Source organism: Mus musculus, chromosome 2, assembly GCF_000001635.26.
Source record: "Mus musculus strain C57BL/6J chromosome 2, GRCm38.p6 C57BL/6J".
Classification (NCBI taxonomy): domain Eukaryota; kingdom Metazoa; phylum Chordata; class Mammalia; order Rodentia; family Muridae; genus Mus; species Mus musculus.
In genome coordinates, this window is record NC_000068.7 from 41,767,198 (window position 1) to 41,790,989 (window position 23,792).

At 38.4% G+C, this 23,792-nt stretch overlaps 1 protein-coding gene across 10 annotated transcripts in view; it reads right to left on the reverse strand.

The window, feature by feature from the left end:
- Positions 1-23,792, reverse strand: part of Lrp1b (low density lipoprotein-related protein 1B) — a 2,058,309-nt gene that overhangs the window by 1,171,908 nt on the left and 862,609 nt on the right. For all 10 annotated transcript variants that reach the window (XR_374143.4, XR_374144.4, XM_006498463.4 and 7 more), the window contains exons 4-5: positions 21,761-21,880; positions 3,648-3,776 (exon numbers count right to left, since the gene is read on the reverse strand). Coding sequence is in view for 8 of the 10 variants with exons in the window: in XM_006498463.4 (XP_006498526.1) it covers positions 3,648-3,776; positions 21,761-21,880 (249 nt within the window). In the remaining 2 variants the exon portion in view is untranslated. The remainder of the gene's footprint in view (positions 1-3,647; positions 3,777-21,760; positions 21,881-23,792) is intronic.

Genomic DNA, 23,792 nt, shown 5'->3' on the forward strand with positions numbered 1-23,792 from the left:
AAACTAGGTAAGAAAGAGGGCCCAAGAGAGGAAGTGTGAATCTCATTCAGAAGGGACTGTCAGAGACAGATGGAGAGAGGGAACTGGGTTGGAGAGGGCATGACAAGGGAGAATGGAAGTAGGGATCAGTTGTGGAGGGAAAGGGTAACAAAAGAGGGCTGGGAGTGAGAATGGAAATCAGTGGGGGACATCCCTGATACTAGCTGGAGACCTGGGATGGGAGGGGCTAAAAGGAGTCTATGGGGTGACCCTAGCTGAGATTTCTACCACTGGGAGAAAAAAAGACTGAAGTGAATGTCTCTTGTAGCCAGGAAGGAGGGGGACATCAACCCACCCACAAAATCTTCAATTCAAAATTTGTCCTGCATACAAGATATGCAGAGGTAAAGATGAAACAGAGACTGAGGGAATGACAAAACAATGACCTGCCCAACTTGAGACTCACCCTATGGGAAAGATCCAACCCTTGACACTATTAATTACACTCTGTTAGGCTTGCAGATGGAAACCCAGCATAACTATCTCCTGAGTGGCTTCATCATTCAGCTGATGGAAACAGACAGAGACCTACAACCAAACATGAGGTGGAGCTTAGGGGGTCTTATGAAACAGTGGAACATAGCTTTGTGTGAGCCAGGATCTCTCTGTAATACCTTCCTCCTCAGTATGGTTCTGGCTAACCTCTCCATCATTTGACTTTGATAGTTGTATATTTCCCTAACCTCTGGAAATTTTTCATATATATATATATGTTTTTCGAGACAGGGTTTCCCTGTATAGCCCTGGCTGTCCTGGAACTCACTCTGTAGACCAGGCTGGCCTCAAACTCAAAAATCTGCCTGCCTCTGCCTCTAAGTTCTGGAATTAAAGGCGTGTGCCACCATGCCTGGCTCAACAGTATTTTTTTAAATATTTTTTATTACATATTTTCCTCAATTACATTTCCAATGCTATCCCAAAAGTCCCCCATACCCTCCCCCCCCCCCACTTCCCTACCCACCCATTCCCATTTTTTAGGCCCTGGCGTTCCCCTGTACTGGGGCATATAAAGTTTGCAAGTCCAATGGGTCTCTCTTTCCAGTGATGGCCGACTAGGCCATCTTTTGATACATATGCAGCTAGAGTCAAGAGCTCCGGGGTACTGGTTAGTTCATAATGTTGTTCCACCGATAGGGTTGCAGATCCCTTTAGCTCCTTGGGTACTTTCTCTAGCTCCTCCATTGGGGGCCTGTGAACCATCCAATAGCTGACTGTGAGCATCCACCTCTGTGTTTGCTAGGCCCTGGCATAGTCTCACAAGAGACAGCTACATCTAGGTCCTTTCGATAAAATCTTGCTAATGTATGCAATGGTGTCAGCGTTTGGAAGCTGATTATGGGGTGGATCCCTGGATATGGCAGTCTCTAGATGGTCCATCTTTTTGTCTCAGCTCCAAACTTTGTCTCTGTAACTCCTTCCATGGGTATTTTGTTCCCAATTCTAAGGAGGGGCATATTAATGTGGAGTTTTAACTAAAAGTGTATCTGTAACCAAAGCCAACTGTTTCCTCTGGTTCATGTGCTATAAAAGTGAGAAAACTAAAACAGGCTGATGACTTTTTTCCTGAATTGTGCAAATGCCTGGAATCAAATATTCATGTGACCTTCAGAGTAGTTGCTCTTTGGTACAGACTTAGGCCCTTATTATTAGCAGCTCATTTTCTTTAAACTTTAAGCCGGAACACTATCTCCATAGCAACTGTTTATTTTTCAAACTCTGTAGGCAGATATTGTCTTCAAGCTAAGGGCATAGAGGTGATTTGTATATTCCATTATCAGTTCCCAAGTCATCACCTTTCCTTGATTGAGTGTGACATTACCATGTACCACCCTTCTCTAGTCATATCCTATTACTGTCAGATAAGATACTCCTATTGGAAGGGAAGCAGTGTTTTCATGAGTCAGGTTTATCACATTTCATTCTCTCTCAGTTTCTGTAATATTGTGAGACTCAATAGAAACAGCAAAATCCTGCTTTCTTTGGTACACTAATTTGTTGTATCAGGACTCTTAATGAAATAAACATAGAATATGGCTTAATGGTTTTAAATATCTGAATTTCACACCTAAATAATTAGGGCCTTGTATATAAAGTTGATAATTCAAAGAAAAAAAAAAACCAAAATTGAAGAAGGTTCTGTTTATGGTTTTGAATATAATTTTTCTTTTTAGAAAAAGAATTTACATACTATCTCAAAGACATGATAAAACATGTTATGAGGTCTATAAAAGAAACAGCAGCAACTCACTGAGTTTCATACTTCCCTCTTGTAATTAATTACTTCCTAATAAAGGATCATGAGAGGTGCAGAGTTAGTCACTGCTTTCTATCATTATCTGAAATACTTGATATGAAAACAGACTAAAGGGGAATTAATCAGCCAAGGTGGAACACTGTCTATTTCTTCACACTATTTCTGAGCTTCATAAGATGGGAGTACACTGCTGTTTCTAGTGTATCCCCAAGATACTTGTTAACTAATATTTACCAAGAATTTAATAATACTGGCTGAAAGCTATGTAGAAAATGATAGTTTTATTGGCTGGTAAGAAGTAATAAATAGGAAGAATTTTAAACATCAAATTTAAGCATCGAAAGATGGATCTTTTAATTTTATAGTTCTATTTTGAAAAATAAATGCATATTTTCATTTGTACCTCTCCTCTCTCCATCATTTCTTTTTCTCTACTTCATTTATGTTTCCTTTCTTTGCTTTCTCCAGAATTGGAAAAGTAATTGGTAAATTATATGGTAAGAAAGAAATAAAATTGACACTAAACTGAGTTAATTTCAAGTGGTAGTTAAATGATGCTCAGAAAGCATATAGTATTAGAGCACACACACACACACACACACACACACACACACACACACACACACACACCGAAATAGATAGTGATGGAGAGCATACACCTCTAAATGGAGTTTTCATGGAACATCCCTCGGAATGTTAACCTTGTAGCAGAGCTGTGAAAGAGAATGGAAGAGCCACCTGATTTGGATAGCTGAGAGTATTGCAGGCTGGAATGTGGAGTAACTCAAATCAAGACCAGTACAGTTGAAGAAGGAAAACAATTTCTGGGATAGACAACAGGAGAGTTGGGAGAAAGGACAAGGGCAGAGGCATGGAATTGGAAAGGTAAATAGTAAAGTGAATTGTTAGGTTCTCATAGTCCTTCCAATAGTTTTCATTTTATTCTCAGGATGGGAACAAGGTAATAACAGTTTTTAAGTAAATGAGTAGAGTAACAGATTTTAAGTGAAAGAATAGAGTGAAGTAGGTTTTAGAAAACTGTGTTACATATGGAGTAAAAATTTTAGACTAAAGTCAAAAGCTCCAAGAACACACACAATATAGAGTCCAGTAAAGAATTGGCAGTTAAGATCCATTACTCCACCCATTTTCTAATTAGACATTTCTCCAGTTGAATAGGTGTTATATGAATGACAACTATTAAAAGTAGTATTCTTAGTCTCTAGCACACATCAGTGTGTAAACATGATCTTGCCCTCATCCACATGGCTGCACCACACTGCAAAAGAAAGAATTATTAAAAAAAAAAAAGAGTTAAAAAAGAGGCTCTGGAAGAACAAAGACTATCACTTACCATGTTTGACCTTGCAAGATCTGTTGTCTGACTGCATTATATAGCCTTCCACGCAGCTGCAAGCATAGGACCCATATGTGTTCTTGCAGGTCTGGCTGCAAATACCATAAATGCTGCATTCATCTTGATCTGAAAGAAAAATTAATGTCATTTCTAAGAAAATTTATGTTTGGACACTTGAATATTTATTGACAAAAATACTTACTTTCAAATAGACAATTATTTTAAAACATGAGCTAACTCCAATAAACTATTAAAAATTATTCCAACTAAAAGTTGTTCCTAGGTGTCTTAATATTTAAGTTAGGTTACATTTAGTATAAAATTATTTGTATATATAAAAAGATACTGACTTTAATTGTGTTGGTCATGTTAGCCAGAAAAAAAAAATCAGTGTTTTTAATGCTTTAAAATGTACTCTAATACATATTTTTAATAAGTCCAGTATTTAAAGAAATGATGCTTTCATTCTTTTATCTAAGAATTAATCTAGTAGAGGGCTTTTAAAATGAATATCAAATGTGATTTTTGAGTCAAACCGTGTAAACCATCGTCATTATTTTGAAAAGTTAAACTATTGAACACTTACTAAAACAAAGTAAAGATATCATTTTTGCTTGTATAACAATTTATTTTGATAGTTACTATTTGATAATGTTGTGTACATGTGTCTGAGATATATATGGGCACATGTGAAACCATGACATGCATACAGAAGGGAAGAGCTGATTATACTCATTTCTCTCCAACATTTGGTTCTGTGGGTTCCAGGGATATATCTCTAGGGATCAGGTTTGTGCAAAAATGCTTGCATCTACTGAGATATCTGTCCAAGCCTCAAGACTTTGTTCTATGTCTGTTATTCAAAATCATAACTGTCTTCAAGGGTGAAATAGTTTTTATTTTACCAGAGAAGTCACACTAGAGATAAATATCGCACTTAAGTGAAATTGAGTGCAGGTAGTAGATGACAACCATAAAACAAACTCAATGGTAATTGGTCTTGTAATGCTTTTTATGGGCTTCCCAACCTTTGAGCCATCTCACAGATCTTTTACATATCCTTTATGGTTTCTAATTTTATTCATATAGTATGTGTGTGTGTGTGTGTGTGTGTGTGTGTGTGTATCTGTATGTGTTTTTCTATTTTTTTTTGTCTCACATGTATTCTTTTTTCTGTCTTTATTTTGTTTTGTATTTATTTTATCTTATTTATTATTTTCAGATGCCCATTTGATTTATAATAACAGAGTGAAAGAAAATGTGTATGTTTGGGTGGATGGGAAATTGGGGAAAATCTTGAAGAATTGGGGGTACAAGAAATAAAAATCAGAATATATGGTATGAAAAAAGTCTATTGTCAATGAAAAAAGAAAATTTCGGAAATAACAGAGAATAAGCAGTATCAAAATTTCCTTAATCCAACAAAACACACACTAGAGTTACACTCTGCATCTTCTAGCAAGCATTCTGATGACATGGGGATTTCATGTGAAGGAGTCGAGTGACGCAAGGGTGTGTAAGAGGAAGTGGTAATTTTTAGTACTGATAATAAAGTATTTTGTATGCGAATCGAGAGGATTGCCTATATCGTGTACAATATTTGGAAGATATTAATTAAAAAGGAGCCAGGAAAAGATCCCTTTTTTTTCAAAAACTAAATAAATTTGGGTTACAGGGAGATTGATGAATGTAGAAGCTAAACTAGAATGGTAATTGAGTATTTCAGAAAAATGTACATATATATATATATATATATATATATATATATATATATATATATATATATTCAATTTATATATACATGTATATTCAACATGCACTTATATGTGAATTGTTTCAGAAATGGTCTCATGAGGTCTAAGCTGGCCTAGAATTACTATGCAGATTGTTTATGAAATTTTGGGGGGCTGGTGGTGGCACACGCCGGTAGGATTTGCTGAAGGAGGCAGAGGCAGGAGGATCACGAGTTCGAGGCCAGCCTGGGCTACACATTTTGGGCTGGTGAGATGGCTCAGTGGGTAAGAGCACCCGACTGCTCTTCCGAAGGTCTGGAGTTCAAATCCCAGCAACCACATGGTGGCTCTCAACCATCTGTAATGAGATCTGACTCCCTCCTCTGGAGTGTCTGAAGACAGCTACAGTGTACTTACATATAATAAATAAATCTTTAAAAAAAAGAAAAAAGAAATTCTGATCCTCCTTGTCGTACCCGTTTGTTTTAAATACATTACATTTTGAAGTCAGAAGCAGTAATAATAGATAAAAAGCATAGAGAGAAGTTTAAGAAATTGACTAAACAATATTTGCAAAGTAGATAAAAGAAGTACCCAGCAATCCAATATTGAAGTGGAGCATATAGGAATTGCAGAAAAGAGTAGAGGGAGACCATGAGTTTTACTTATGTCAAGTTTCAGGGGTCTGAGGAATTAGTCTTCAAGGAATGTTCAAAAAGAAATGGGAAAAAAGAGGGGGGGGGGATGAAACTAATTCTTGGAAGTTGGAAGCCTATGAATTTGAGACATTAAAAGAAAAGCTAAAGTGGCTATTTCCCTCAATGAAAGAAATATGAGGAAAAGTTTACCCGCTGCAAATTATTATCAGAGTGTAGGGAGTATGGAAAAGGAAAGGTTTTACATGAGAATCCCCATAGGTGACTCCACGATTCTTTGGATATATTAAAAATATAAACTTTTCAAGGATGTCAGTTATCAGCATTGACAACTGAACAAAATCCAATGAAAACTCCCTCTTGGAGTCAGCATGTAGGGTAATGATCTTGGAATAAGATGAGACTCTTTTTATTTTTATTTATTTATGTTTTTAAATAGACAAAGCTATTTCTTTTTTTCTTTTTTTTTGATTCTTTTTTTAAATAGATATTTTCTTTATTTATATTTCAAATGCTATCCCGAAAGTTCCCTATACCCTACCCCTGCCCTGTTCCCCTACCCTCCCACTCCCATTTCTTGTCCCTGGCATTCCCCTATACTGGGGCATATAAAGTTTGCAATACTAAGGTATTGCAAAACGTTGAGACTCGTTTATTGCATATTAGTCATTTTCTTTGGGGTATTTACATACACAATTTGGCTTACTTGAATGGCTTTCACACTGTAGTATTTGAGACATATAGGAACATGCGTTGCACTTCTAGGATGTTCAAATCCCTCATATGACCCCAACATTGTACATGGATGTAAAGAAATAGTTGGTAGTAAAATAACTCAGAACAGAGGAGGTCTTGATATATTATGAAATGTACTGACATTTTAAATATTGCATGTTTTCAATGTCATCGTGAACAATGCTAAAGAGCTGGCATGTCAAGAAAGAACATATTTAAAACCACTTTAAATGAACAATAGGACTACAAGGCATCAGTGTTGGAAAGGGTGAAATAGAAGTAACAAATTTAAGAACACAATGCTGTCAGTTGCCAAAAATGTGGCTATTAAAAAGGGTGAGGTCAGCTGTGGTGTAATGACCACAAAGAGAGGCAAGTTTTTGTATACCTTTGAGATCTCCCTCCCTTCCTCCCTCCATTCCTCTATCGCTCCATTCCTTCCTTCCTTATTTCTTTCCTTCATTTTAATTTCTTCTGCATTTCTTTTTATTCTACTTTTTTTTTTTTTTTTTTTTTTTTTTTGGTTATTATTTTTATTTTATTTTATTTTTTTTTCCATTTTTTATTAGGTATTTCGCTCATTTACATTTGCAATGCTATACCAAAAGTCCCCCATAGCCACCCACCCCCTCTCCCCTACCCACCCACTCCCCTTTTATGGCCCTGGCGTTCCCCTGTACTGGGGCATATAAAGTTTGCGTGTCCAATGGGCCTCTCTTTCCAGTGATGGCCGACTAGGCCATCTTTTGATGCATATGCAGCTAGAGTCAAGAGCTCCGGGGTACTGGTTAGTTCATAATGTTGTTCCACCTATAGTGTTGCAGATCCCTTTAGCTTCTTTGGTACTTTCTCTAGCTCCTTCATTGGGGGCCATGTGATCCATCCAATAGCCGACTGTGAGCATCCACTTCTATGCTTGCTAGGCCCAGGCATACTCTGACAAGAGACAGCTATATCAGGGTCCTTTCAGCATAATCTTGCTAGTGTATGCAATGGTGTCAGCATTTGGAAGCTGATTATGGGATGGATCCCCGGATATGGTAGTGTCTACATGGTCCATCCTTTTATCTCAGCTCTTTTTTAATGAGTAAAAACGTAAGCCTGGACAAGTCCCTTCCGCTCGACTCGAGACTCGAGCCCCGGGCTACCTTGCCAGCAGAGTCTTGCCCAACACCCGCAAGGGTCCACACGGGACTCCCCACGGGACCCTAAGACCTCTGGTGAGTGGATCACAGTGCCTGCCCCAATCCAATCGCGCGGAACTTGAGACTGTGGTACATAGGGAAGCAGGCTACCCGGGCCTGATCTGGGGCACAAGTCCCTTCCGCTCAACTCGAGACTCGAGCCCCGGGCTACCTTGCCAGCAGAGTCTTGCCCAACACCCGCAAGGGTCCACACGGGACTCCCCACGGGACCCTAAGACCTCTGGTGAGTGGACCACAGTGCCTGCCCCAATCCAATCCCGCGGAACTTGAGACTGCGGTACATAGGGAAGCAGGCTACCCGGGCCTGATCTGGGGCACAAGTCCCTTCCGCTCAACTCGAGACTCGAGCCCCGGGCTACCTTGCCAGCAGAGTCTTGCCCAACACCCGCAAGGGCCCACACGGGACTCCCCACGGGACCCTAAGACCTCTGGTGAGTGGAACACAGTGCCTACCCCAATCCAATCGCGTGGAACTTGAGACTGCAGTACATAGGGAAGCAGGCTACCCGGGCTTGATCTGGGGCACAAACCCCTTCCACTCCACTCGAGCCCCGGCTACCTTGCCAGCTGAGTCGCCTGACACCCGCAAGGGCCCACACAGGATTCCACACGTGATCCTAAGACCTCTAGTGAGTGGAACACAACTTCTGCCAGGAGTCTGGTTCGAACACCAGATATCTGGGTACCTGCCTTGCAAGAAGAGAGCTTGCCTGCAGAGAATACTCTGCCCACTGAAACTAAGGAGAGTGCTACCCTCCAGGTCTGCTCATAGAGGCTAACAGAGTCACCTGAAGAACAAGCTCTTAACAGTGACAACTAAAACAGCTAGCTTCAGAGATTACCAGATGGCGAAAGGCAAACGTAAGAATCCTACTAACAGAAATCAAGACCACTCACCATCATCAGAACGCAGCACTCCCACCCCACCTAGTCCTGGGCACCCCAACACAACCGAAAATCTAGACCCAGATTTAAAAACATTTCTCATGATGATGATAGAGGACATCAAGAAGGACTTTCATAAGTCACTTAAAGATTTACAGGAGAGCACTGCTAAAGAGTTACAGGCTCTTAAAGAAGCAGGAAAACACAGCCAAACAGGTGATGGAAATGAACAAAACCATACTAGAACTAAAAGGGGAAGTAGACACAATAAAGAAAACCCAAAGCGAGGCAACGCTGGAGATAGAAACCCTAGGAAAGAGATCTGGAACCATAGATGCGAGCATCAGCAACAGAATACAAGAAATGGAAGAGAGAATCTCAGGTGCAGAAGATTCCATAGAGAACATCGACACAACAGTCAAAGAAAATACAAAATGCAAAAGGATCCTAACTCAAAACATCCAGGTAATCCAGGACACAATGAGAAGACCAAACCTACGGATAATAGGAATTGATGAGAATGAAGATTTTCAACTTAAAGGGCCAGCTAATATCTTCAACAAAATAATAGAAGAAAACTTCCCAAACATAAAAAAAGAGATGCCCATGATCATACAAGAAGCATACAGAACTCCAAATAGACTGGACCAGAAAAGAAATTCCTCCTGACACATAATAATCAGAACAACAAATGCACTAAATAAAGATAGAATATTAAAAGCAGTAAGGGAGAAAGGTCAAGTAACATATAAAGGAAGGCCTATCAGAATTACACCAGACTTTTCACCAGAGACTATGAAAGCCAGAAGAGCCTGGACAGATGTTATACAGACACTAAGAGAACACAAATGCCAGCCCAGGCTACTATACCCGGCCAAACTCTCAATTACCATAGATGGAGAAACCAAAGTATTCCACGACAAAACCAAGTTCACACAATATCTTTCCACGAATCCAGCCCTTCAAAGGATAATAACAGAAAAGAAGCAATACAAGGACGGAAATCACGCCCTAGAACAACCAAGAAAGTAATCATTCAACAAACCAAAAAGAAGACAGCCACAAGAACAGAATGCCAACTCTAACAACAAAAATAAAAGGGAGCAACAATTACTTTTCCTTAATATCTCTTAATATCAATGGACTCAATTCCCCAATAAAAAGACATAGACTAACAGACTGGCTACACAAACAGGACCCAACATTCTGCTGCTTACAGGAAACCCATCTCAGGGAAAAAGACAGACACTACCTCAGAGTGAAAGGCTGGAAAACAATTTTCCAAGCAAATGGACTGAAGAAACAAGCTGGAGTAGCCATTTTAATATCGGATAAAATCGACTTCCAACCCAAAGTTATCAAAAAAGACAAGGAGGGACATTTCATACTCATCAAAGGTAAAATCCTCCAAGAGGAACTCTCAATTCTGAATATCTATGCACCAAATGCCAGGGCAGCCACATTCATTAGAGACACTTTAGTAAAGCTCAAAGCATACATTGCACCTCACACAATAATAGTGGGAGACTTCAACACACCACTTTCTTCAAAGGACAGATCGTGGAAACAGAAACTAAACAGGGACACAGTGAAACTAACAGAAGTTATGAAACAAATGGACCTGACAGATATCTACAGAACATTTTATCCTAAAACAAAAGGATATACCTTCTTCTCAGCACCTCACGGGACCTTCTCCAAAATTGACCATATAATTGGTCACAAAACAGGCCTCAATAGATACAAAAATATTGAAATTGTCCCATGTATCCTATCAGACCACCATGGCCTAAGACTGATCTTCAATAACAACATAAATAATGGAAAGCCAACATTCACGTGGAAACTGAATAACACTCTTCTCAATGATACCTTGGTCAAGGAAGGAATAAAGAAAGAAATTAAAGACTTTTTAGAGTTTAATGAAAATGAAGCCACAACGTACCCAAACCTATGGGACACAATGAAAGCATTTCTAAGAGGGAAACTCATAGCTATGAGTGCCTCCAAGAAGAAACGGGAGACAGCACATACTAGCAGCTTGACAACACATCTAAAAGCCCTAGAAAAAAAGGAAGCAAATTCACCCAAGAGGAGTAGACGGCAGGAAATAATCAAACTCAGGGGTGAAATCAACCAAGTGGAAACAAGAAGAACTATTCAAAGAATTAACCAAACGAGGAGTTGGTTCTTTGAGAAAATCAACAAGATAGATAAACCCTTAGCTAGACTCACTAAAGGGCACAGGGACAAAATCCTAATTAACAAAATCAGAAATGAAAAGGGAGACATAACAACAGATCCTGAAGAAATCCAAAACACCATCAGATCCTTCTACAAAAGGCTATACTCAACAAAACTGGAAAACCTGGACGAAATGGACAAATTTCTGGACAGATACCAGGTACCAAAGTTGAATCAGGATCAAGTTGACCATCTAAACAGTCCCATATCACCTAAAGAAATAGAAGCAGTTATTAATAGTCTCCCAACCAAAAAAAGCCCAGGACCAGATGGGTTTAGTGCAGAGTTCTATCAGACCTTCAAAGAAGATCTAATTCCAATTCTGCACAAACTATTTCACAAAATAGAAGTAGAAGGTACTCTACCCAACTCATTTTATGAAGCCACTATTACTCTGATACCTAAACCACAGAAAGATCCAACAAAGATAGAGAACTTCAGACCAATTTCTCTTATGAATATCGATGCAAAAATCCTCAATAAAATTCTCGCTAACCGAATCCAAGAACACATTAAAGCAATCATCCATCCTGACCAAGTAGGTTTTATTCCAGGGATGCAGGGATGGTTTAATATACAAAAATCCATCAATGTAATCCATTATATAAACAAACTCAAAGACAAAAACCACATGATCATCTCGTTAGATGCAGAAAAAGCATTTGACAAGATCCAACACCCATTCATGATAAAAGTTTTGGAAAGATCAGGAATTCAAGGCCCATACCTAAACATGATAAAAGCAATCTACAGCAAACCAGTAGCCAACATCAAAGTAAATGGAGAGAAGCTGGAAGCAATCCCACTAAAATCAGGGACTAGACAAGGCTGCCCACTTTCTCCCTACCTTTTCAACATAGTACTTGAAGTATTAGCCAGAGCAATTCGACAACAAAAGGAGATCAAGGGGATACAAATTGGAAAAGAGGAAGTCAAAATATCACTTTTTGCAGATGATATGATAGTATATATAAGTGACCCTAAAAATTCTACCAGAGAACTCCTAAACCTGATAAACAGCTTCGGTGAAGTAGCTGGATATAAAATAAACTCAAACAAGTCAATGGCCTTTCTCTATACAAAGAATAAACAGGCTGAGAAAGAAATTAGGGAAACAACACCCTTCTCAATAGTCACAAATAATATAAAATATCTTGGCGTGACTCTAACTAAGGAGGTGAAAGATCTGTATGATAAAAACTTCAAATCTCTGAAGAAAGAAATTAAAGAAGATCTCAGAAGATGGAAAGATCTCCCATGCTCATGGATTGGCAGGATCAACATTGTAAAAATGGCTATCTTGCCAAAAGCAATCTACAGATTCAATGCAATCCCCATCAAAATTCCAACTCAATTCTTCAATGAATTGGAAGGAGCAATTTGCAAATTTGTCTGGAATAACAAAAAACCTAGGATAGCAAAAAGTCTTCTCAAGGATAAAAGAACTTCTGGCGGAATCACCATGCCAGACCTAAAGCTTTACTACAGAGCAATTGTAATAAAAACTGCATGGTACTGGTATAGAGACAGACAAGTAGACCAATGGAATAGAATTGAAGATCCAGAAATGAACCCACACACCTATGGTCACTTGATCTTCGACAAGGGAGCTAAAACCATCCAGTGGAAGAAAGACAGCATTTTCAACAATTGGTGCTGGCACAACTGGTTGTTATCGTGTAGAAGAATGCGAATCGATCCATACTTATCTCCTTGTACTAAGGTCAAATCTAAGTGGATCAAGGAACTTCACATAAAACCAGAGACACTGAAACTTATAGAGGAGAAAGTGGGGAAAAGCCTTGAAGATATGGGCACAGGGGAAAAATTCCTGAACAGAACAGCAATGGCTTGTGCTGTAAGATCGAGAATCGACAAATGGGACCTAATGAAACTCCAAAGTTTCTGCAAGGCAAAAGACACCGTCAATAAGACAAAAAGACCACCAACAGATTGGGAAAGGATCTTTACCTATCCTAAATCAGATAGGGGACTAATATCCAACATATATAAAGAACTCAAGAAGGTGGACTTCAGAAAATCAAATAACCCCATTAAAAAATGGGGCTCAGAACTGAACAAAGAATTCTCACCTGAGGAATACCGAATGGCAGAGAAGCACTTGAAAAAATGTTCAACATCCTTAATCATCAGGGAACTGCAAATCAAAACAACCCTGAGATTCCACCTCACACCAGTCAGAATGGCTAAGATCAAAAATTCAGGTGACAGCAGATGCTGGCGAGGATGTGGAGAAAGAGGAACACTCCTCCATTGTTGGTGGGAGTGCAGGCTTGTACAACCACTCTGGAAATCAGTCTGGCGGTTCCTCAGAAAACTGGACATAGTACTACCGGAGGATCCAGCAATACCTCTCCTGGGCATATATCCAGAAGATGCCCCAACAGGTAAGAAGGACACATGCTCCACTATGTTCATAGAAGCCTTATTTATAATAGCCAGAAGCTGGAAAGAACCTAGATGCCCCTCAACAGAGGAATGGATACAGAAAATGTGGTACATCTACACAATGGAGTACTACTCAGCTATTAAAAAGAATGAATTTATGAAATTCCTAGCCAAATGGATGGACCTGGAGGGCATCATCCTGAGTGAGGTAACACATTCACAAAGAAACTCACACAATATGTATTCACTGATAAGTGGATATTAGCCCCAAACCTAGGATACCCAAGATATAAGATATAATTTGCTAAACACATGAAACTCAAGGAGAATGAAGACTGAAGTGTGGACACTATGCCCCTCCTTAGATTTGGGAACAAAACACCCATGGAAGGAGTTACAGAGACGGAGTTTGGAGCTGAGATGAAAGGATGGACCATGTAGAGACTGCCATAGCCAGGGATCCACCCCATAATCAGCATCCAAACGCTGACACCATTGCATACACTAGCAAGATTTTATTGAAAGGACGCAGATGTAGCTGTCTCTTGTGAGACTATGCCGGGGCCCAGCAAACACAGAAGTGGATGCTCACAGTCAGCTAATGGATGGATCATAGGGCTCCCAATGGAGGAGCTAGAGAAAGTAGCCAAGGAGCTAAAGGGATCTGCAACCCTATAGGTGGAACAGCATTATGAGCTAACCAGTACCCCGGAGCTCTTGACTCTAGCTGCATATATATCAAAAGATGGCCTAGTCGGCCATCACTGGAAAGAGAGGCCCATTGGACTTGCAAACTTTATATGCCCCAGTACAGGGGAATTCCAGGGACAAAAAGGGGGAGTGGGTGGGCAGGGGAGTGGGGGTGGGTGGATATGGGGGACTTTTGTTATAGCATTGGAAATGTAAATGAGTTAAATACCTAATAAAAAATGGAAAAAAAAAAAAAAAAAAAAACGTAAGCCTGTGGTTTGACCAGATAGGCAGCAAAGGGACAGATTTTCCAAGATAAGTAAGAAGTGTGGGAACTGAAGGGAACATTAATCAATACATGAGATGGGTGAAATAAATTTAAAAAGTGAGAAAAGTAAACATATATAGTTAGATTTATGGGAATTTAAAAAAATCCACTGATGTATTTAAACATAAGAAAGAAGAAGTAAGACTAATAAATTTATTTAATATGTACCAGGGGTACTTATAAAAAATATCTGTGTTGGGAAGTGTAATCCTAATGATCAAAGATGAAGGAAACAAATTTAAACAACATATTGTTGGAGAACACAGAATTCCTTGGAATAATTTTGAGAAAGATTCTCAAGAGACCTGTAACAAATAATAGCTGACATCTTTCCAAAGACTGTTCAGTGTGATTTCACAAGGCAAGGTCTCTGAAAACCCTGCTCTCTTTCTCTTGAGAAGTTCCAGCAGAAAGGAAGACCTGCAAAGTTCCAGGAGAGATGATCTTACCTCAAATATGCAACCCTTTACTCCCTAGAATGACAGTGCTAAATGTTCTGGTCCTTTGTCCCTCTTTCTACATGATTTTGTCACACATTTAAGCTTCAATCAGAATTTGCAAGGGACTACATTAATCCTTCAAATATTAATAATCTTTATATTTGTGTCTCACCTCTCACTATTATTTTGATGGAAATAAAGAAAAGGGAGAAGGAGGGAGTGAGAGTGTGGAAGGAAGTAGTAGAGAAGGGGAGGTAAGAAAATGGAAGCAAAAGGAGAGAAGATAGACAGAAAAAAAAGCAAACAAGAACCTTTCATTTAAGTTCTTCTTGCAGGATTGACTTCTGGGAAATCGAAAGCTAATAAAGGAATTTAATAGGGGAAAGAGAAAAAAAAACATTGCTGTGTAGCATAAGAAGCTATTTAAATTAGGAAAGAATTAACCTATATGGAATTCTTTGCTCTGACTTTGGATTTTTTTATAGTCCTATAATAACCTGAAGCCATGGATGGCTCATTCAAAATAAGTACTTTGGGAAATAGAAAGAATAGTGTTTGGAGCTACATCTACAGTAATGCTTAAAGATATTTAGATCTGCATTTGTAAAAGTTCAGCCCTTGGTTGCAGTAATGATGCTTGCTTACTTTCATAAACATTTCCAACTTTAATATTACTGGTTTCTATTTTAATTTTATTGATATAATTATGCTAAGCAGGAGAGAGGTGTGATTAATGATTTCCTTTGTTTTTTCAACCTAGGTAGCATAAACTGCTGTGACTTATATGCAGATCCAGAAAACTAACTGCAGAAGAATATGCATGCAATTTCCTGTGTGTTGTCTTCTTCTTTCCCATAAGGACAAGAAACTGTCTGGAGATACAGTTGAACAGAAACAAATGATCATCCTATGTGGCAACTGAAGAGTGCTAAGAAAATAAAAAGAACTTGCTTTTTATGAGTTACTTCAAATATAATCAGCACATAGTTGCTTTTGGTTTTTTCCTTCTTTCAACAGAAAAAATTTACTGTGGCTAAGCTCTTGACATTAGCTAATAGGTTAAAGATTCTTACACATGCTCCATTTGTTGAAAGTGTTTTGTTGTTGATCTCTTTCTTTCTTTCTTTCTTTCTTTCTTTCTTTCTTTCTTTCTTTCTTTCTTTCTTTCTTTCTTTCTTTCTTCCTAATGTTTGATTTCTTTGTCAAAAATCAAATGCCTGTAGGTGTATAACTTTATTTCTGGGTCTTTAATTTTATTCAATTGATCAACCTTTCTATTTTTAATGCCAGTACCATTAGGTTTTTTTTTTTTTTATTACTATTACTCTGTAGTACAACTTAAAATCAGGTATGGTGATAACTCCATGCACACTTTTATTGGACAGGATTGTTTTAGATATCTTGTACTTCTTGTTTTTCCAAATGAAGCTAAGAATTGCTCTTTTAGTGTCTGTAAATAATTGTTTTAGAATTTTTATGGGAATTGCATGAACCTGTAGATTGCATGTAGAAAAATGCAAATAGATCCATATCTATCACAGTGCACAAAATTCAAGTCCAAATTCAAAGACATCAACATAAAACTAGATACACAACATCTGATAGACTAGAAAGTGGGGAATAGCCTTGAGAGCAGTGTTACAGGACACAACTTGCTGAACAGAATAGCAATAACTCAGCTACTAAGATCAACAATTAGTAAAAAGGACCTCATAAAACCATAAGGATTCTGTAAGGCAAAGGGCACCCTCAATAGGACAAGCTGCAGCCTACAAAATGGGAAAATGTCTTCACTAACTCTATATCCAACAGAGGGCAATACCCAAAAGAAATAAAGAACTCACAAAATTAGACACCCATAAACCAAATAACCTAATTTAAAATGGGGTACATAGCAAAACAGAAAATTCTCAATAGAGGAATATCAAATTGTTTTGGACGCTTAAAAACATCCTTAATTATCTGGAAAATCAAAATCAACCTCAGTGTCAACCTCACCCCAGTCAGAATGGTCAAGTTCAAAAACTCTGACAACAGTAGATGATGACAAGGATGTGCAGAAAGAGGAACACTCCTCCACTGTTGGTGGGATTGCAAGCTGGTAAAACCACTCTGGAAATCAGTTTGGTGGTTCCTTAGAAAACTGGACAAAGTACTACATGAGGACCCAGCTATACCACTCCTGGTAATATACCCAAACGATGTTCCAACATGTAATAAGGACACATGCTCCACTATGCTCAGAGCAGTCATATTTATAATAGCCAGAAGCTGGAAACAACCCAGATGTCCCTCAACAGAGGAATGGATACAGAAATTGTGATACATTTACACAATGGAATATTACTCAGCTATTAAAACAATGAATTTATGAAATTATTGGGGAAATGGATAGAACTAGAAAGTATCATCCTGAGTGAGGAAACTCAGTCACAAAAACACACACATGGTATGTACTCACTGATAAGTGGATATTAAGCTAAAAGCTCAGAATACGCACAATACAACTCACAGATCATATGAAGCTCAAGAAGAAAGAAGACTAAAGTGTGGATGCTTCACTCCTTAGAAAGGGGAACAAATACTCATAGGCTGTAAAGGTTTGGAGTGACTTGGCAGGAAGAAAGAAGGGGAGGAGAAAAGGCAGGATGTGGTATGGGAGAAGACAGGGATGGTATACAGAGGGTCGGGAAATTAGAGTAGAGGTGTGTAGTAATAGGGTATGGAGAACTGGGTATAGCCACCAGAAAGTCCCAGGTGCCAGGAAAGCTAGGGGATCCCACGAACCAACGGGAATGGCATTAGCTGAAATACCCAACAAGGGGGAGGGAGAACATGTAGAGACCATATCCAGAGATTAGGCAAGGCCCCCAGGTACGGGATGGGGCCACCAACTCATCTCCCGATTTTTAACCCAGAATTGCTCCTATCTAAAGAAAATACAGGAACAAAGTGTGGAGCAGAGACTGAAGGAAAGGCTATCCAGAGACTGCCCCACCTGGGGATCCATCCCATATACAGACACTGAACTCACACACTAAACCCAGACAATAGTGTGAATGCCAAGAAGTGCTTTCTGACAGGATCTTCATATCTCTCTCCTGAGAGGTTTTGCCAGAACCTGAAAAATACAGAGGCAGATGCTTGCAGCCAACCATTAGACTGAGCATGGGAACCACAATGGGGGAGTTAGGGAAGGACCAAAGGAGCAGAAAGTGTTTGCATCCCCACAGGAAGAACAACAATATCAACCAACCAGACCACCCAGATCACCCAAGGACTAAACCACCTACCAAAGAGTACAGATGGAGGGATCCATGGCTCCACCTGCATGTGTAACAGAGGATGGCCTTATCTGGCATCAATGGGAGGAATGCCCCCCTTGGTCCTGTGAAGGCTCAAATGCCCCAGTGTAGGGGAATGCCAGCATACTGATGTGGGAGTTGGCGGGTGGGGAACCACCCTCATAGAAGCAGAGAGAGGAGGGACAGGTTAGAGGGTTTGAAGAGGGAAAACTGTGAAAGGGAATAACATTTAAAATGTAAATAAATAAAATATCCAGCAAAAATATTTCAGAAATAAAACAAAAATAAATAAAAGCAAAGCAAAACAAAACAAAATAAAAAGTACAAGATAACAATATTACAATCTACAGATCCAAAAATCTAAGTAACAAGGAAAGACCAAAGAAGGGTGCTTGAATCTTACTCAGAAGCAGAAATAAAATAGACATTGGGGAGGCTCCCAGAAATCTATTCGGTTGACCCTAGTTGGAACTCTAAGTAGTGAGGAATATAGAGATTGATGTGGCCACCTCCTATAGCCAGGCAGGACTTCCCATGGAAGTGGGGCACCAACATAACCATAAAACACTTGACTCAAAATTTGTTCTGCATACAAGATGTACAGGGATAAAGATGAAGCAGAGTTTGAGGTGCTGGCCAGCCAAGAAACGCCCAATTTGAGACCCATCCTATGGAAGAGATACAACCACTGACAGTATTAATGGTACTCTGCTATGCTTGCAAATAGGTGCCTAGCCTAACTGTCCTCTGAGAGGCCTTATCCAGCAGCTGATGGAAACACATGCAGAGGCCCACATACAAACATCATCGGGAGGAGCTCTGAGTGTCTTGTGGGAGAATGAGAGGAAGAACTGAAGAACTGGAGGAATAACAGAGACCACAAGAAGATCTCCAGAATTAACTCACCTGAACTCATGGGGTCTTACAGAGACTAAACCACCAACCAAAGAGCATGCAGGGCCTTGACCTAGGCCCTCTGCCGATATGTAGCAAATGAGCAGCATAGTTTCCATGTGAATCCTCTATTAAAGTGATTTGGGCTGACTCTGAGTCTGCTATCTTCTCTTGTATACCTTTTCTCTAGCTGCGTTGTTCCCTATAGTGTTGGTCATTTGAGTGCTTGATCCCCAGTTGGGAGTGCTATTTTTAGGCATTTTTAAATGAATGATGATGATGAAATTAAATTTTGCTTTTTTGTCATTGAGGACATCGAAGTTTAGAAGACTCATGCCATTCCCATTTGATTTCACTGCTTCTGTTGTGGTTTAAGATATGAGCTCTCATGTCTAGCTCCATGCCTGTATGTCATTATAGTTTTCTGACATATTGGTGATGGATTCCTGTGCCGCAGGACTTGTAAGCCCAAATAAACTCTTGCATCGGTCATGATGTTTTTTGCATAGCACAGAAAAGTTAATAAAATAATCTTAGTGCATTTTCAATGGTTTTCATATTAGAATTTTGAAAAAAAAAACATTCCACCATTCTGTTAAGTTTAAAATCCTGTATTAAGACATGAATTTTATTTTATTTTATTTTATTTTATTTTATTTATTTATTTATTTATTTATTTATTTATTTATTTATTTATTTTTGGTCTTTCGAAACAGAGTTTCTCTGTATAGCCCTGGCTATCCTGGAACTCACTTTGTAGACCAGGCTGGCCTCGAACTCAGGCTGGCCTCGAACTCAGAAATCTGCCTGCCTCTGCCTCCTGAGTGCTGGGATTAAAGGCATGTGCCGCCATGCCTGGCTCCGCAGAACTTTTATCACAAAATTTGTCCTGCCTAAAAGAAATGCAGGGAAAAAGATGGAATAGAAACTGAAGGAATGGACAACAAATAACCCTCTCAACTTGAGTCCTATCCCATGGTCAAGCACCCATGCCTGACAGTATTAATGATACAGAATGGAGCCTAGCATAACTGTCCTCTGAGAGGCTCTGCCCAGCAGCTGATTGAAACAGATGCAGATACCCACAGCCAAACATTCGACGGGGATCTAGAACCATTTGGAAGAGCTGAGGAAGTATTGATGGCCCTGAAAGGGGTGGGACCCCCACAGAAAAACCAACAGATTCAACTAACGTGGATCTCTGGGAGCGCTCAGAGTCTGAGCACCCAACCAAAAAGCACACACAGGGACCAGAACCCCAGGTAGCAGAGAGCTGCCTTGTTCTGCCTCAGTGGGAGAGGATGCACCTAATCCTGCAGCGATTTGATGTGCCAGGGTGGGCCCTACCCTTCTAGAGGCAAAGAGAAGGAGGATAGGAGAAGGGACTCTACAATGGGAGCACTGGGAGTACAGCAACGTTGGAGAAGTAAATTAATTGATTAAAAATAAAATAAAATCCTGTGTTAAGCCAAAAGTAGTAAGATAATCAGCTAAGCAAAATTACTTAAAAAACAAATTTTTTAATATATTGTTTATTAGTTATTTGGACAATATAGTTATTCCATGTTCTTATAATATATTGTACTTATATAATATATAAATATATCTTATGTGTATAATTAACAGAGTTAAGCATATGGGGATGTTTAAATATACTCATACTAAGTACTGTGTAAATGCACATAGCATATTGTGTTTATAATTATGTAAATATTATACATATGTCAACATATTCATAATAGCAGTCATCAGAGCAATGAACAAAATTATTTGAATGTTCCAAATTAATCATTTTGGAGAATGACCATTTCCTGAAGGATGTTCACAAAATATAAAGCACTTAACACTTTTGATAGCTAGAGCCACACTAAGTATCTCACACATGTTAAGCAAGCTCTGCACTACCATCTAGGGCCTCACACTAGAATTAAGGAATAAAAATAATATGACATGTCTACTACACTACAGCAATATGATAGCTATAAACCAACTATGAAGTTTAAATAGTTTAATCCAGTTTGGTAGAAGTAGACTAAAATATTACTTCTGTTATTTCCAACTTTTACTATCATTGAAAAATAGAAAATTTCTACAAATTCATATATAATGATTATACTTTATGTATAATATTAACCCTTCCATTTAAAAAAAAATGAAAAATTGGAACAATTTAGCAAGGCAAATGTTTTCAGATACCTTATTTAATTTGTATTAGGAAATCCTGTACAAGTATCAGATAGTACTAAACTGTGGACTGTACTCAAAGAGCGTACTTGACCCCTGGTATTATTGTGAAGTGGCAAAGAAATTAAAGCACTAGGGCATAGTGGGTAGCCTGGAGTCAACAGGATTGCTCTTAAAAGGGACTGTGTACCTTCACGTGTCAGTTCTCTATGTGTTCCCTACACAGGGAAACAGGCTTTGTTTATCATGTTCTCCTGTCCAAATGCCATGAAGCTTGATTAAGAGGATCTGAAGTCTCAAGAGCTGTAGGGAAAAATCTAGCTTCCTACTTCTTACTCTGCTTATCTTGCGTAGAATAATCGCATGCCAATTAATATGGAGAGAGTCACACTTCATACTTGCCTTTACAGCTTCTTCCATCTTCTGCTACTTCAAATCCATCCTCGCAATAACATCTTGTAGCATTTCTGACCATTGCACATTTAAACTGGCAATTCAACTGCTGACAACTGGGTAATAATTCTGTAAAGAAAAAAAAGTCGCTATATCAAATTGTCCACATAAAAATGTTTAAATTAGACATCATTAGTTTATATTATAATTGTCTCAAGGAGGAAGTTCAATCCGTTGTCTTACAAAACACACTGGTTTGCATTTATTTTAAGGACTGGTAACAAAATTTAATGAAAACTGGTGCTCAGTTTTCTTCTTGTTAGCATATTACTATGTTCAAATAACAAGTCTGTTCCAATTCTGGTAAATTAAATGATTTCATGAGGAAAAGTGTCAGTATGCAGGTTCATTTCCTTATCCACGCCTTCTCTGCCTGACACATCAATTGATTTTCTATCTCTGGAAGCTCGTTTTGATTTACCAGTCCATGAGTAACCTGCATAAAATCAATGTGTGTATATTCTTCACGAATAATTTACTTTCATTGGTGAAAAATATTACAGAAATACTAGACATAATATATTTCATTATGTTTGAGTTCTTCCAGAAGAAATGTATCATTGAAGCACAAGTTAGCCAACCCTCCAAATAAATTCTGATTCATTGTGATAAATGAACAAGACAGTGGGTGACAGGAATACATCGAATAGGTGCTAATGAGGGTAGTATTTGATAGACTTGAAAAGCATTTTCATAGAAGATATGACTGCTTATGTGCCATGAAAATATTGTTCTAGTGTATTTTAACAATAAAATTTTCCCCAAGGGTGAATGATAGGACTTCTGAACATTAAAGTTAAATGAGTCAAAATATGTTGGTATTTGGCATAAATTTTAGTTGGTGCTTTTTATAAATATTTAAAAGATAACAGACAAAAAATAAAAATAATATATCTGGAGCATTCTAAATTGAATGCTGTGTATTTTAGTAGGGTGTAACATAACCACCTATACTGTTGCCTTTCCTTAATTACTATTCAATTACAATGTAAGACTGTTTCATGATCCTTTTAAAACTGAAAACCCACTTTATAATTTTCACTCATTTATGCTAACTTTGTTTCGTATGTCTTTTAGGAAGCTAAAGTAGTCAGAAACTATTTTACTAGTTTACAGTCCATATTTGATAACCTGTGCAAATTCTGGAGTCTCTGACTTTCAAACTTAGCTGAGCTAATAACCAAAGCCGCAACTATACTACTTCTCTGGTACTCTATCCTATTCAAGGTCATTGCTTAAGTTTTGCTCCAATTCCTCCCCCTCATTAGTATTTTGTTATTTATATTAGGTCTAGATTGCCAAACAAAAACCTCACTCTATTTGCAAATTTTGTAAATATTTGCGGTTGGAATACAGCCACAATCGTTATTTACTTACAGATTCTGACTGCTTTCCTAACACCTCAGAGACAACAAGACCTACAAAGCATGAAGTATTTTCTCCTTTCTGTTACAGAAGAAGTTTTCTGAATGATATGCTATTTCATTCTCAGTTCTGAGCAGGTTTTTTTTTTTTGTTTTGTTTTGTTTTTTTGTTTTGTTTTTTTTTTTTTATTTTCCCAGATTAAAATCAAAGGCCATAGACATCAGCCAACCCTCCTGCCACTTTATTCACAATTATATTTTCTATTTGTATCTTTAGACAATTGTAACTATATACATACTTACATACTCCATTCTTTGTGAATTTCTACATTAAAATTACTTCATCAACTTACTTTCCAGGCTCATTAACTTACTTACCAAGAAGTCCTGGAAAATTTTCATGCATTAAGTTCACTGGCAATGTTTGACCTTCACTTGACATGACCAACTTTCAGCTTATTCTACTTCCAGTGTAACAGGTACTCATCTCTTGGTCAATTTTGTCAAATTCTATTTCATCTCATCTACCTGATTTAATGTACCAAGGCAGAAACTGTGGTCTTTTTCTCTGTCTGTAGGACATTTGTGAACAACTGTTTGAAACATAAGTGCTGTTC